This window comes from Ascidia mentula, chromosome 3 (genome assembly GCF_947561715.1).
Source record: "Ascidia mentula chromosome 3, kaAscMent1.1, whole genome shotgun sequence".
Taxonomy (NCBI): Eukaryota; Metazoa; Chordata; class Ascidiacea; order Phlebobranchia; family Ascidiidae; genus Ascidia; species Ascidia mentula.
In genome coordinates, this window is record NC_138568.1 from 7,117,442 (window position 1) to 7,132,233 (window position 14,792).

Here is a 14,792-nt window from a genome sequence, read left to right on the forward strand (position 1 = left end):
AGAAAAGGTACAACACACAATAATATATCTCAAAACATACAAAACGAATGTATTGATATTATTGTAATTTGTTTGATGGATTAATACTTCGCGTACACAGCATTACCAACAAGACCTCACAGTTATGTAAATTTACTGCAAAATTGCAGCTTCGTTGGAATACAAGCACAGTTGGTCTTGAAAATATAGATTTTTTCCAACATTCACCCAGCTTATCACACCATAGTAGCTACCTTGAATGACACAAAAACCTAATGAGCTCATCTGTTGTAATTACTGTCACAAGCCAGGTGGGAGCGTTGACCAAATAAGGCATTCCGGAACACACAGGAGACTCGATTCTCATAACAAACTTACGTGCGTGAACGTACAGGTGTGTCACCATGGAAAAGATATATCACGCGGATTGAATCTCTAAAACTGTGGTATTACGTTGCGGGAAGCTAACTCGATTAATTAGGTGTGCCTCCGGATAAATCCGTATGTAGATAATTACGCTCGCAATCACACTGAGATTGTTTAAATGTTGTTAATTTACATAGTAGTAGTAATATTTAAATATTATGATGACACATCCCTGATATTTCACGCATTAGGGATTTGTCAAAATACAACAAAAGAGAAGAGAGAATTGTTTGTATATTTGTTGAGAATTAGCCTCAAGTAAAATAAAGATAAAATAAGAGCAGCTAATGTTTATGTGTAAACCACGCTTGTTGGATAGACTATAGCACATAACTAATAATAGGTTTATCAAAAAATAAAATTGAACCTAAACCACACAAATTTTTCATATAAAGCCGTGGTTGCACAAATCCTTAACATTTTCAATCTTAGCTTCAAACTAACAAAATAACAAAAGTGTTTCCGTATATTTTGGCTCATATAGTAATAAACATGAAATTGTTACACTGCGTCTTGCCTTCTCTCGCAAAGCAAAACAACCTCTCGGGTTGGGGATATTCTTCCTTACCACAAGTGAAAATAGAAAAAAGGGGTTCGATATTCAAGTTCCGTTCCGAAACTTCCAACCAACACAAAAGGTTTGGTACGTGGTCGACCGCATGCGATTAACTACCCTTACCGGTAAACAGCTCTGACATGCCCTCTTAACATTTCTTAAGCTGGGCGTTAGTACAGCATCTATCGTGTTACGGTAGCACGTAACAGCAAACTTCCCAGCCAACTACTTCTGTCAATATACGAACCTGGGGGACCTCTGCATACACTGCCACGGTCCACCGACTCCAAATTGTTGGCTCTTTCTGGGACTGGGCACGTTTATTGTAGGAGGCCCAGAGACCGCCGACGATCTGTTTTGTCCACAAACTTGTTCAGGTGTGACGATTCGTCGTAACGGTTGAATGGGCGTGTGAAGTGTCTTGCTGGAAGGCGAATTTGGGAGAGAACAAGTTTATTTGAGGATGGGAGCGAGAGAAACGTATTTCGAGGAATCATAAATGGGCGAACGTCATGGTTGACGTTTATTCACTGCTGTTTTTGACTACACTACTGGACGAGTTGTAGCATCAACTGTACATGAGTAACAACTAACGTATGTTTGACTTGCTTAGTAGCTGTAGAGGAATCTAGCCCTCGGTTAGGCATTGTTTTATTATCTGCGACAGCAAATTACTTTGGTTCGCATATATCATGAAGCAACAAGGCTCAGATTGAAGTCAGCAGATTTATTTGTAAAAAATCGATTTCGCTTATGTAAGCATTGTCAGTTTCTGCAAAAATTACGTAGTAGTAATAGTAAAAGCAATAAAATGCACACAAAAATCACCCTTGCAACGGAGAGTCTTTTCTTTACGCTATCACCTCAAGCTCACACTGTGAACTACAGTGTAGTAACGCTAGTAACGAACCCACAGTAGGTGATAGCGGAGATAAGGAAATAACACGCTCATACGTGATCGTAAAAACCTCAAATACAAACGAGTGTGCCAGAAGCAATGAATGCGACTGAAAATGGGATATAATTAGTAAAAGGTAAAATCGAAATGCAATAAAAATCATCTTATTCTCGTTAAAATCATTTTCTGGATATTTATAGATGCTTGCGTCATATGAAGCCATTTGGCCTCACAAACATCTAAAGACTTTGTCTCCGGTTGTTGAACGAATGTCACTGAGAAACAGGTTTCGATGGGTGGGCGCCGAGCTGGTATACCGTGTTTGGAAGTGTGATGGTAAAGAAGGGCCGTTTTGTCATTTTTACCAATATCGCTGCTTGCCCTGTTCCAGTCGGACCGGTGTTGCGTCCAACGGGTGGAAAATTTATTTTTTTGTCTGGCCGACATATTGTTCTTTGCATGTGCGGCACGTTGCTACATATATACCAAAATTGAAGCAAGTTAGGTATTGTGTCAGTTTGTACACCTTTCCAGTTATGGTTTCCAAAATTGAGGTTTCATTTACCATGGACTTGTGGTCGCCATGATATCCGCATGACGCGCATCTCTCACAAGGGTAGCTGCCCGCAGTATTGTTGCTGTCATTATTTAATGTAAGTTGCCTGTAATTTATTAACAACGTACCCAGTGAAGCCGGACGTTTGTAAACAACATGGGCTTGATTGCTCAACTGTTTCTCTTTATTGGTAAGTTTTAGAAACTGCTGGAATGCGGTTCCCCAAGCAATAATAGTGTCCGCGAGTTTGTTCGTTGTTAGCCGGAAACGATCAGTCCAGATTTGTGCCTCGTTGATGCTGGCGTAGATAATTTTCTTGGAAAAGCCGGACTTTCTGCACTTGTTTGAAAGTCGTTCCAAACTTTCCAGGTAGTGGTTCCGGGTCTCGTTTAGGCGACGCAACCGACAAGCTTCTCCAAGGATGATAGACTTCTGTATATGTTTTGGATGGTATGATGAACCGTGAAGGAAACAACGTTCCTTTGCCGTATCTTTTACAAAGTCTCTTGTGACAAATCCAAAGTTAGATTCAGAATGTGGGACATGGTACACATCCAAAAATTCCAAGAACTGTTCCCCTCTCTGATGTTCATTGTTCGCACAACAATTCGTAGTCCAACCGAGGAAAAAGCCGTTGTGAGGCTTGAACCTATGTTTGTGGTCGTCTTTTCTCCTGTCGCTACTCAAACTATGTCATCAATAAACCTTTTAAAAAGGTGCGCTTTATTGAGCGTGTTCGCAATAGATTCGATGACGTAGTGAAGTGCAATGTTGGCAATGGACACAGAATGATTGTTGTTTTTTGGGGTTTTACTGAAGAAAAACACGAGACTCGATTCTCATAACAAACTTACGTGCGTGAACGTACAGGTGTGTCACCATGGAAAAGATATATTACGCGGATTGAATCTCAAAAACTGTGGTATTACGTTGCGGGAAGCTAACTCGATTAATTTGGTGTTGTGCCTCCTGATAAATCCGTATGCAGATAATTACGCTCGCAATCACACTGAGATTGTTTAAATGTTGTTAATTTACATAGTAGTAGTAATATTTAAATATTATGATGACACATCCCTGATATTTCACGCATTAGGAATTTGTCAAAATACAACAAAAGAGAAAAGAGAATTGTTTGTATATTTGAGAATTGTTTGTATATTTGTTGAGAATTAGCCTCAAGTAAAATAAAGATAAAATAAGAGCAGCTAATGTTTATGTGTAAACCACGCTTGTTGGATAGACTGTAGCACATAACTAATAATAGGTTTATCAAAAAACAAAATTGATCCTAAACCACACAAATTTTTCATGTAAAGCCTTGGTTGCACAAATCCTTAACATTTTCAATCTCAGCTTCAAACTAACGAAATAACCAAAATATTTCTGCATATTTTGGCTCATATAGTAATAAACATGAAATTGTTACACTGCGTTTTACCTTCTCTCGCTAAGCAAAACAACCTCTCGGATTGGGGGTATTCTTCCTTACCACAAGTGAAAATAGAAAAAAGGGTTCGATATCAAAAAAGGGTTCGATATCCAAGTTCCGTTCCGAAACTTCCAACCAACACAAAAGGTTTGGCACGTGGTCGACCGCATGCGATTAACTACCCTTACCGGTAAACAGCTCTGACATGCCCTCTTAACATTTCTTAAGCTGGGCGTTAGTACAGCATCTATCGTGTTACGGTAGCACGTAACAGCAAACTTCCCAGCCAACTACTTCTATCAATACGAACCTGGGGGACCTCTGCATACACTGCCACGGTCCACCGACTCCAAATTGTTGGCTCTTTCTGGGACTGGGCACGTTTATTGTAAGAGGCCCAGAGACCGCCGACGATCCGTTTTGTTCACAAACTTGTTCAGGTGTGACGATTCGTCGTAACGATTGAATGGGCGTGTGACGTGTCTCACTGGAAGGCGAATTTGGGAGAGAACAAGTTTATTTGAGGATGGGAGCGAGAGAAACGTATTTCGAGGAATCATAAATGGGCGAACGCCATGGTTGACGTTTATTCACTGCTGTTTTTGACTACATTACTGGACGAGTCGTAGCATCAACTGTACACGAGTAACAACTAACGTATATGTTTATATGAAACATGAATATTTTAACAACAGTATGGGCCAGACTTTTTATTCTCTGTGATTTGATTTTGAATTGATATTGAAACAAAACATAAGTTTGCTCTGCACGCAGAATACACTTGTACCGATTATTGGTAATTTGCTTCTTTCTCTGCCAAGTGTTAGGGATTTCGTTTGAACTTTTGTTTATTCCATGGGATAGACAAGATTATAACTTGCCATCTAATTCGTCACGGTCTCAGTAAGTTTCCATTTCTATGCGAGGCTCAAACCTAATCCATTTGAGAGAGGAAATTTGAATCCCTATAAAGAACGTCAGACAAGCATAATATTCCCAGCATTAGGAAGGTGGTTGTTAAAGGAATACACAACGGGTAATTTTCTTCGTCTTTCGCATACCGGTATGGGTCGATAACACCCATTGATTACCGATATTCCCCCTGTTGTGGAAGTAATTAATATGAAACCAGCGTAAGTAAGTAGGAATTAATAACAAGTAACACAATTCAGCTCTAAACTCAACATATGTCTTTCAAAACAGTAATTACAACACGCGGAAGCAGTTCCACATACTCGTTTCTTAATACCAAAAGCATTTATTTTAAGGGTATCACAGCAAAGTAAAATGACCAAGTCACGATCAATGAACAAGCGCACTTGTGTGTTGGTAAAAAAGGTGGAAACTGACGTATTTCGTTTTGTTACGTCACAACTTGATTGAAATAGAACACATAAGAAAAGCTGACAAATTTTATTTGTTTTTTTGAGGAAAACCCCAAGAAGAGTATATGTTTGTTAAAAGCCAGTGGTGGAGTGGGTATATTGCACTCAAAGTCTTGCAACACAGGACGAAATTTGGACGTAATACGTATGTAGGACGTACATAAATGGAGGAGAAGTATACTCCCTTTTAATACTCAGTTCTGCATGTGACGGAAGGCAGACTCAAATACCGAAGTGCAAGCGATCAACAGCGACCTGTAGCGGATAAAAAATAAATTGTTTTTTTGGCCTCATGTCCAAGCTCGTCTGATAGAAATTCGTTTTTTCTTCCTATTCTTGCAGTAACTCATGGTTGGATTGATGAGGAGGATGAGGACGCTGAGAAGGAGCACGGACCCGGCCACAAAAAATGAAGAGTCGTATGATTCGGATGCGTCTGACATCCACCCTTTACGAACACAATATGATTAGTAACTTTAAACGGTTTTCCTCATACTCAAGTCTTCCACGCATTTTGCTTTACATCAGTATTACCCATGTGTTTTACATTGGTAAAGTTTATATATTAAGAAAATCGCGGAGTGAGATACGTCACAACTTAAAGTATACAGGCACAAAAAGTTGGTAGCGACAAACTATGATCACGTTACTCGGCAGAAAGTGTTGAAGGATATATGTTTCAGAATATAAATAGGTAGGCCTACCCAAGATAATCTACTAACGTAAACATTCATTCTCTGCGGCATTCTTGAAATACTAATTGGGTAAGTTTCGAATAAAGCCAAGATGTTTACTTACCCACTAGAGGTGGTCCCAAGAATACACCTATACCTTCCCCCGCCAACATGAGGCCGTAGGCGAGTGCAAAGCGCTCCTCTCCGAGTAGGTTGGAGGGTATGACCATCATGAGGGCGTAATTTCCGCTTAGGAACCCAAAACTTGCAGCGAATGCGGCGAGAGACCAAAAACTCACGCAAAATGGACTTAGGATTGTGACGAGTCCAAAGAAAAACTAACAAGAAACGAAGAAAAGGTTTCAATATTCCAGATTTTTATATGGGTGCTCGTTTATTGGGTAGGAATCAGTCGTGTGTATCTGTGGCGGAAACCCAGCACTCGAGTTTGCAAACATAAGCAATAAATATATTTTTATGCCAATAAAATTAGTGAACGATAGTCATTATTGTCAGTGTCTCTTAATCACAAAGCTGTGATCAATTTAAAACCTTTTTTAATTCCAAAGCTAATTGTTCGCGAGGCTTGACAAGGTGGAGAACAAACGGGCCAATTTCGTAGTAATATATGTACGAATTTTTGCTTTAACCTGGTTTTGAAACAGTGTGTCGCGGCGCCCCAGTGCTTGCGACTGTTATTTGTATACTTAGGAACCAACGCTGATAGATTTAGAATCAGTTCGTCACAATAGTTGGATGAGTCTTTCAAATGCATCACACGCTCAAAAATTTGGAAACCACTGGTTCAAACTAGCTGCAATTACTCTTTTAGCTGGATGAAAAATGACCAAATCCAATCTTGATTAAACATTCACCTGAGTTAGGATATAGACTTTGAACACAGGGAGATTAAAAAGAGTGCAAAACGCCCCGAAACCAGCTTTGCCCACTGCACTCATCATCCCCATGATTGATAAAAGTACCGCACCGTCGGGAACACCTGTGAGAAAATATAACAGAAAACACGTAACACAGAGATTTGATTTATGAAATTTGACGGTGCCAAACCCTGGCCGTAATAAAAGTATATAATATATAAATTTTTATGTAAAATAGATGAAACGCACCCAACATTTTTGCTCTTTCAGGTAAATGGACGTAAGGCACGAATTGAACCAACCACGATAGAAAATCGCTCACGAACAAGGCAATAAACACAGGGTCCTTAATCAGACTGGCCGTTTTCTCAGTCAATCTACGAATCAAAACAACACAGTTAACGGTGAAGCATGTAATTTCCGTATGTACGTTGCCTTCCACCTCATTTTCGATCGGATAATTTGAAAGGTGCTTCGTCGACGATGTCTGCGCTCATCCGTATTATTTGCATAGCTCTCATCCAGAACTTTCACCGCAACTTGTTTTTCGCACAGTTCGGGCTCTTTACTGCCACCATCCGGTAAATGTCCACCGTTCCTCTCACCAGATTCCTTGTGATTATATTACGAATGTTAAACATGCGTATATATTGGGATGATGAGTCAACCAAAATAACTTAAACCTTAAGGTTGACGAACATGAAAATAGTTTGAGCCCGTTTTCAACTTACTGTTACATACGCACCAAAACAGAGACTCCACAACATTATACAATCAGGCATATGGGTTGGGTGTGCAACCAATACATTACAGACGAAAAAAGTAAATTACCAAAATATTCAAATACCCCCCAGGGGCGCCTTAAGCCTGGTGCTTCAAGCTGGTACAATCACCCTTAAATGCGTCTATACTTAAAATGCGTTTAAATGTAAACGGAAAATATCTTGTAATAGAGCGTGTACATGCGGTACCTGATTACCCTGTCTATTTCTTTCCCCCGCCATTTCTCTATTACGTCATAATGGCGTAATTGTTTCGGATGGATCATCAACAACCCGCATACGACCACATGCAGCTGGATGGCGCCCACGAGCAACAGAGACCCCTGCAAACACAAACCGATGAAAAAACTTGACAATTACCCGTGTTAAGGTTCTCAAAGAATTATTGCTTCCTATCTACCCTGTAAGTATTAAGTATTAAGTTCGTGGAAAATACGAATTGCAAAACGTCAACACAATTTTCATTATATGCCTTTTTAATATGTCCATTTTCACCTGAACCAGCAACAAACAATATATATGCAATAACTTATTTTAGAATACAATATATTCAATGATCACGTTTAAGTAAAGTATGCCTAACCTGCCACGAGTAAAGTTTAACGAAGTGCTCTTGCATCAGACCGAACACGAAAGCCCCAATACCGACACCTCCCGAGCCGATACCCATCGCTAGAGGGCGCTGGCGGTCAAAATATTGGTTGATTGAGACGATTGAAGCAAGGTTGGCGATGCCTCCAGCGCAACCTAAACACGAACGTAGAGATTATATGTATATTAAATCATTGCCACTCATGAACATTAGCAGAAGTATGCATTGTAGACATACAATTATGTATGCATTATGTATTTGTGCTTATTCAAGCCTCTTAAAACTGAAGTATGAAGAATGTTATTCCTCGTGACCGCGCGCACAATAGACAAATTTAATGACAATTGGGGCAGAAAGATATTACGTTTTTAAGTTAATTACTATTTTAAACTTGTTATCAGTCAATAGTTTCAACACCGATACTGCCCTAATAACGAATTGCTGAAACGGGTTTATCAACTTGCGTCTAAACAATTAGAGCAAAACAATTTAAATATATTTAATATTAGGCTTAGGTCCGAAAAAATATTAAAAACTGTACTGGGTCAGTAAACCAGGCTTAAGTTCGTATATGAATGTTTCCAATAGCGCAACGGCGTGAAAACGTTATTTAATTATCCTACAAGAGATGCCACGATTTTTATAACAACTTTAACGTTTTATAAACTGACGAATTCAAGTCGTCTCAACACTGTTCCACTTGTTTAACACGTGAACAAGCAAACTTGGTGTCGTTTAGTGTCATCAAGACCCCAAACCGTTTCGAATGAACGTAAAAGCGTTAAAATGTGGCTTTCTGGTCCCCATCTGCGCCATAAATCGAGCTCATTGGGTGATAGTTATTTGCCTTGACTGACGTGAGCGGATTTATGGCCACGTGGGTTGTTTATGACGTCATAAAGCAATGGCACGCCGGTTAGGGTCGTCCCTTTGGCGTGGTGCCTCTCCACACAATGGGAAAACCAACAAATCACATTTCGTACTCAACTGTCTAAGCAAAACTGCAACATTTTGTCCCGACGGACGTGAAGGATTTATAACAACATGTTTTACTTAGGTTTAATTATCTTCGTGTTCGGGTTTCTGTATGGGGAAACTGTGTTGTTGCACTATTTTTGACAAGGTCCATTCCCTTTCAAATTTTTAACCCGATTTTGTCACCCTCTGCCTTGACCACATTAATTTAATCCTGTTGTCCTCAAATGGTGTTGATGCATCGTTTCAATATTGTGGGGGCAAAAGAATAAATGTGATTTAAATGCAATGCATACCGGTTACGATTCCGAAGCTCACGCATAGGAACGGCACCCCGGTTGCGAAGGAGCTGATGACGAGTCCCGTCGTCATGACGATACCGCTGCACGTGATCGTTTGTCTGCAGCTGAATTTCTCAAGAAGGGCGCTTGCCACGGGTCCTACAACAGTGAAGAAAATCTTGAAGTGCAGTAATTTCGTCACCTGTATATTATAGAACTGTTGTTTCTCATGTTTTGGCACTTTGTGTAGTGCCAACGTGAAACACTGGAAAAGAACAGTAAAGCAAATAGGTCGTGTTACGGCACACTTTACAACTTGTATATTACATAGTAGTGTACATGAATGGAAAAAATACTGCATGTGACAAGTATAAAACCGACGTGTGGTGGTCTATATTGCCTATCCAACACTTATGCATCAACAAGGTGGCAATTAACTGCAACTGCCAACTTCAAAGACACATATTTCGTCTGACCCAAGGAAATTTTGTTCCCTGAAGCTTGGTCGCTGATACCACAGAGCGCGGGGGATTTGTGTTGTATCTTCAGGGCACGATGTACAAATTCGGGCCTGTGCATTATTTAGTAATGCAGCCTTGCGCCCTTCTGCCGTGTACTCAAGGCGTCCAAGCTATTTTTCAAATTATCAGTAGACTTTTTTTATTTCTGTGCTTTCGGCAAATTTTTTTTAGCCAGTTACTAAACATAGAAATGTGGAAACTTAATGTTAAAATGATTCTGATCGAATTTCTACACTAAAAATACTGTATTGCGCCGCAGTAACTTTTGGATATTTATGCTATAGTTTCTATAAATACTGACTTTTGGAACCTGATACCGTGGATATTAACTGTAGAAACATGTTACCACGGATACTTGCACAAGAAGCCGGTATCTCCATAGAGATCATCCAAATTGAAACTTATTGGCGCTGTATGACATGCACGTAACACGTGTAGTATACAGCGGTGCAGAACAAAGTTCACGGTTGTTAGCGGGAAAGTTACATAGGAGTACGGACAATCACATTCCATGATAACCACATGTGAAAGAGAGTGCCCAGGTTGTCTGTGGTATACGTCATAGTCCAGTCATACCACTGCAACTTAATTCCGATACCGTATCGCGGGGTTGCATTGATACAAACGTTAACTGTTACCCATGATTTCCAAAAATTTCCAAAAAAAAATTTGAACGAAGAAAGATTGCGCACAAAAAAGCTTGAGAGTAGTTGTTTAGAAGAGTTTTGCAGTGGTGTGGACGTCGGATTATAGGAAAACTGCGTTTTTTCTTGTGATCGCAAATGAAACTGCACTTCCCCCCGTTACCGCTATTGAAACAAAACACATAAAGAAAGTTATGACAACCACAAGCCAATAGAACAGTGTTTCTTAACCTTTTTTGGATCACGAACCCCTAAAACATTCTTTGAAAATATATGGACCCCTTTGCAAGAAACACATTGCAAATGTCGAAATTAGGTCAGCGAAACCTTATGGACAGAGGAAAATACGTGGATTTTCGGAATAATTGTATTTCGTTTCATGGACCCCTAAATGCATCTTCTCGAACCCAATGGGGGTTTATGGACCCCAGGTTAAGAACCTCTGCAATAGAAGAAAGAAAATCAACCTATTGTATCGTCATCTTGTGCGTCCGAATTCATTCAAAAACTATAATCAACGTATAACAAATTCGGTAAAACCATTGCCAGCGAAACAAACCACGTTGCATGGCGAGTTTATTGCCACAAACAGTCGGTTGGCGTATTTGGCTTTGGTGGATGACACAAGTTTACCAACTTTACTCAGTCAATACTCCCTACCACATACCTTGCCACATTCGCCGACATGCAAATGGCTTGGTAAACAACGAACATTGGTGATTAATGCGTTTGCTCAAGCCGCAAACGGCGATATTGGTCTTGCAAAAAATGCCTTGCAGCCGCAAACCATGCGCAGAAGCCTTGCGGTTTCCAAGTGCTCAAACGTATCTATTCATTCCAATATTCCTAGTCTCAAGCAACTGAAAAAGCCAAGTGCTACCAGTGGCCGAGGAACTGATGTTGCGAAGTGTCCAAAACCGGTGTAGTCAAGGACACAACAAAGGATTTTACAGGCTTGTCATGCCGTTGCATTTGAGAACTATAGATTTGCACAAAAGCATTGCGGCACCGACATTGATCAAGAGGCAATCTAACCCCTACTTCGTGGTCTGCGTTTGTCAGTTAATCGAACAAGGGACTGATAATTTCCTATAGTTAAATCCGAACAAGTGGTATTTCAAATTTTCTTTTAACTTTAGGTCGATCGCACACCCAAACAACATGCACTTAAACCATCAGGCGTCAATTACAACTACAATAAGCATTCGTTGAGCAAATTCGAGCCGATCTTTGGTTGGTATAAAAAATGCTCGTTATGATGAAGCGTTGAACAAAAAAAGAACCATGTGCATGACATACGTACAAAAGACCTGCAGAAGCATATTTACACAGACCAAATTTTGTATTGTACCTGAATGAAAAACCCTTTGACCCGATCAATACAGGACTGTTGGTTAATAAATACACTACTTGTATGTCTGGGGTAGGCTGAAATGGACAATGGACTACCGCAGAACGCCAGGGCGCATTTACAGAGTCAACTAAAAATAGCCTGAAGACCTGTTTGTCTAAGCTTGGCCGTGGTTTCCTAAGCCGGGTGCTTTGGACAGCTCAATACTTGTGCTTCAGCTATTACCATGCTTTTAGGGTGGACGAGTGCTCCACTGTTGTGCAATGCGCAAAGAATGATGCTACAAGCTAGTAATTCAAATTAAAATAATTGTTGCCATTCAAAAATTATGTTCTACAACAAATTTGATTTGAATGACACAAATAAACCACCATGAATTTGCAAACTTACAGGTCATGTTTACTGCGCGATGCAAAATGGCAGTTGTAAACACGCGGTAGACCAAATATAAACATCGCGACTTAAACTGTGGCATCAGCAAACCGTCTCAAAAACACCAATTTTATTTGCCTTATTTGTACATGCACGTCACCTTTTAGCAGACAACACACAAACAACGATGACTCACCCATGAGCAACGTAGTGCCAGTTGCAATAGATCCTATCCAGGCTGCCTGACCACGTCCTACTTGGAACTCGTTGAGCCATTCTACGTACAGCACCCCGACGGAAAACAAGCTGCCAAACACAAGCACACGTACCAAGAAAGAAGCTACCAGTATCACCCATCTATAGTTGAATCGCTCTGCCTCTGAGGGCATAACAGTCTCTCTTGTGACCTGTCGGGCCATGGTAAAGCCGCACGCTTACTGCTCGAAACGATGCAAAGCACTTGTTACCGACTGGACTCTGCGATGTGTCGATGAACTTTTTTCCTGTGCTCAGTTGCGCGTGACGGGCAATCACGTGCGTACGGTCTTGGGAAGGAAATGGTTCTTCACACTGGATTGCGGTTCGGTTCCCAGTGACTGAACCTGTGGTTTCCCCAACCTTTTTGTACGCGGAAACCAATGACCCTATAGCCTGGTTTGCGAAAAATAGGTCAGTATCAAATTTTTACCGAAGGCACTTTTTCAAACGAGCATAAAAACCTTATAAAAGAAAGAAAAAGAATAGTTAACAGTCCAGATGTCTGGATGTGTACGTTTTGATCCAAATCATAATGTTTGCTCTTGTTTTATTGAATTGGATAATTGTGCAATAATCTAGGTCAGTCCCAGCAAACAATTTTCGCAATGTTTTGACCATAGTGCGCTCCTCGTGGTTCGTCTGTGTTGATTGGTACCTAGTTTGGTACCCAACATATCGACGATTGACCGAAAGGTACCACAAAGTGGAAATATGTGTGCCTGCTAGTCTACCAGCTAGCACAGTGCCACATCAACAGCTGCACTGATGAGACCTTACAGGTCGAAACAGTGCGTGTATACACCCTGTCTGCAGCTCTCATTGATTATTATGGCTCTTTTGCGCGCATAAATTTTCTTTATATTTATACATTCTTCTTCAGTTTTATTACTTCTATTGTGCAACTGAACATGTACTTCACGCCACAACCTTATTTCGACTCAGTACATGATAAAACTACACACAAACATTCTTACTTTTTAGTAACAACTTCCATACAAAATTTTTACAACAAATTGTTTCAAACAACACACAAAGGATATAGCTATAATCACCAAAACAGCTGTTTTGGTTAGTGCGTAATACTTCCTTTACATCTGTCAGGCGACGCTCTAGGAGCATGTAGACTACTCTAGCGCTACCCAACGGAAAAAAATATTTTTAAGGTTTGCCACTATTAGCGCTGCTATATTATGGGACATGACAACAAGCTGTTGGACAAATTCTTCAGCTATTAACTCAAAGCAATTTAACAAACCCATTTCACCGAAGGCTAAATTACATGTGAAGGTTAGATTGAGTTGCAAAAACGCTATTGGAATAGCAAGATAATTAGTGTTAAATGTATTGCGAAATTAGAGGTTGTTAGGCATCTAAACTTAAATTAATACTGGTGGTGAGAAGGTTGTTTATGATTTAGTTAAGCATATGCGAGTGTTTAAACATCGCGACACTGTCCGAATATAGGGGGGGTCTTGATAGTCGCTTCTTATATCCACTCAAAGTTTATTTCCTAAAGCCCCAAAAATGAAGAAAGCTTTAAAGAACATAATTACACGCTCAACGATAAATGGTGCAATTTTTATTCCAGACTACTTTAAATGCAGAAAATCGCCACTACCGGTTTGTCACAAAGTTAATTTCCCACGACCAAAAATAACAAGAGAGCCGACCCTAATTTAACGGTTACCTTTTAGCTTCGTCGGCTGAACATTAACATCCGTACGAGAGGCTTCTCTATAAACAGGCGCTAGTCGCAACTCCATAGAAGAGACGAAAGTGCCGAGGGTCGGATGGTCGTAGTGGATAAATTATTTATGCCCTTTTCGCCCGCGCGAGACGATTAAGGAAGTCTGTTGGTGAATTTGGAGCTTTCGCCCTTCTCGTTGTTTGGAGCGATCTACGGTGCGTCCAGGAGTTGAATAAACTTACGACTAAAAGGAAAAAGTGTAGCTGTTTACGTTGCTTGTGTGAATTTGGAGAGGGCTTGTATAATTTTATACAGAAAAGGACTAAAACTGCGTGGTTTGGTTTCTTCCAGGAGAGTCGAATTTTTGCTTCACGGTAATTAACAAAACATGAAGCAAATGACGAAAAGATTGGAACAGGGCCAAACTAACTTTAGTTGCTGCAAGTTTTTTGTATGACGGCATTTTGTTTTGGTTACTATCTTAAACTAACGTTGCAAACGAATTTAACCAAGCGGGACTAACGCTTTGGCGTTAAAAACTGATT

At 40.2% G+C, this 14,792-nt stretch overlaps 1 protein-coding gene and 1 pseudogene across 1 annotated transcript; both read right to left on the reverse strand.

Moving 5' to 3' along the window:
* Positions 1–332: 332 nt before the first annotated feature.
* Positions 333–3,105, reverse strand: LOC145894250 (uncharacterized; annotated as a pseudogene).
* A 2,014-nt stretch (positions 3,106–5,119) lies between these two features.
* LOC145894872 (monocarboxylate transporter 14-like) lies at positions 5,120–12,759 on the reverse strand. The gene is made up of 9 exons (XM_082983538.1): positions 12,499–12,759; positions 9,430–9,573; positions 8,150–8,313; positions 7,764–7,889; positions 7,227–7,396; positions 7,034–7,161; positions 6,782–6,906; positions 6,031–6,244; positions 5,120–5,680 (listed from the first exon to the last, which is right to left on the reverse strand). Exons 1-9 carry the CDS (start codon positions 12,719–12,721, stop codon positions 5,523–5,525), a joined length of 1,452 nt encoding a protein of 483 aa, XP_082839664.1. The 5' UTR covers positions 12,722–12,759; the 3' UTR covers positions 5,120–5,522.
* Between the last annotated feature and the right edge of the window lie 2,033 nt (positions 12,760–14,792).

Bases quoted from the DNA above. Each gene is read 5' to 3' on its own strand.
- LOC145894872 (XM_082983538.1), bottom strand. From the start codon at position 12,721: ATGGCCCGACAGGTCACAAGAGAGACTGTTATGCCCTCAGAGGCAGAG. The intron at 8,314-9,429 runs GTATGCATTGCA...GTTCGTGTTTAG, and splicing joins GAGCTTCGGAATCGTAACCG to GTTGCGCTGGAGGCATCGCC. The intron at 7,162-7,226 runs GTGGAAGGCAAC...TTTGATTCGTAG, and splicing joins ATTATCCGATCGAAAATGAG to ATTGACTGAGAAAACGGCCA.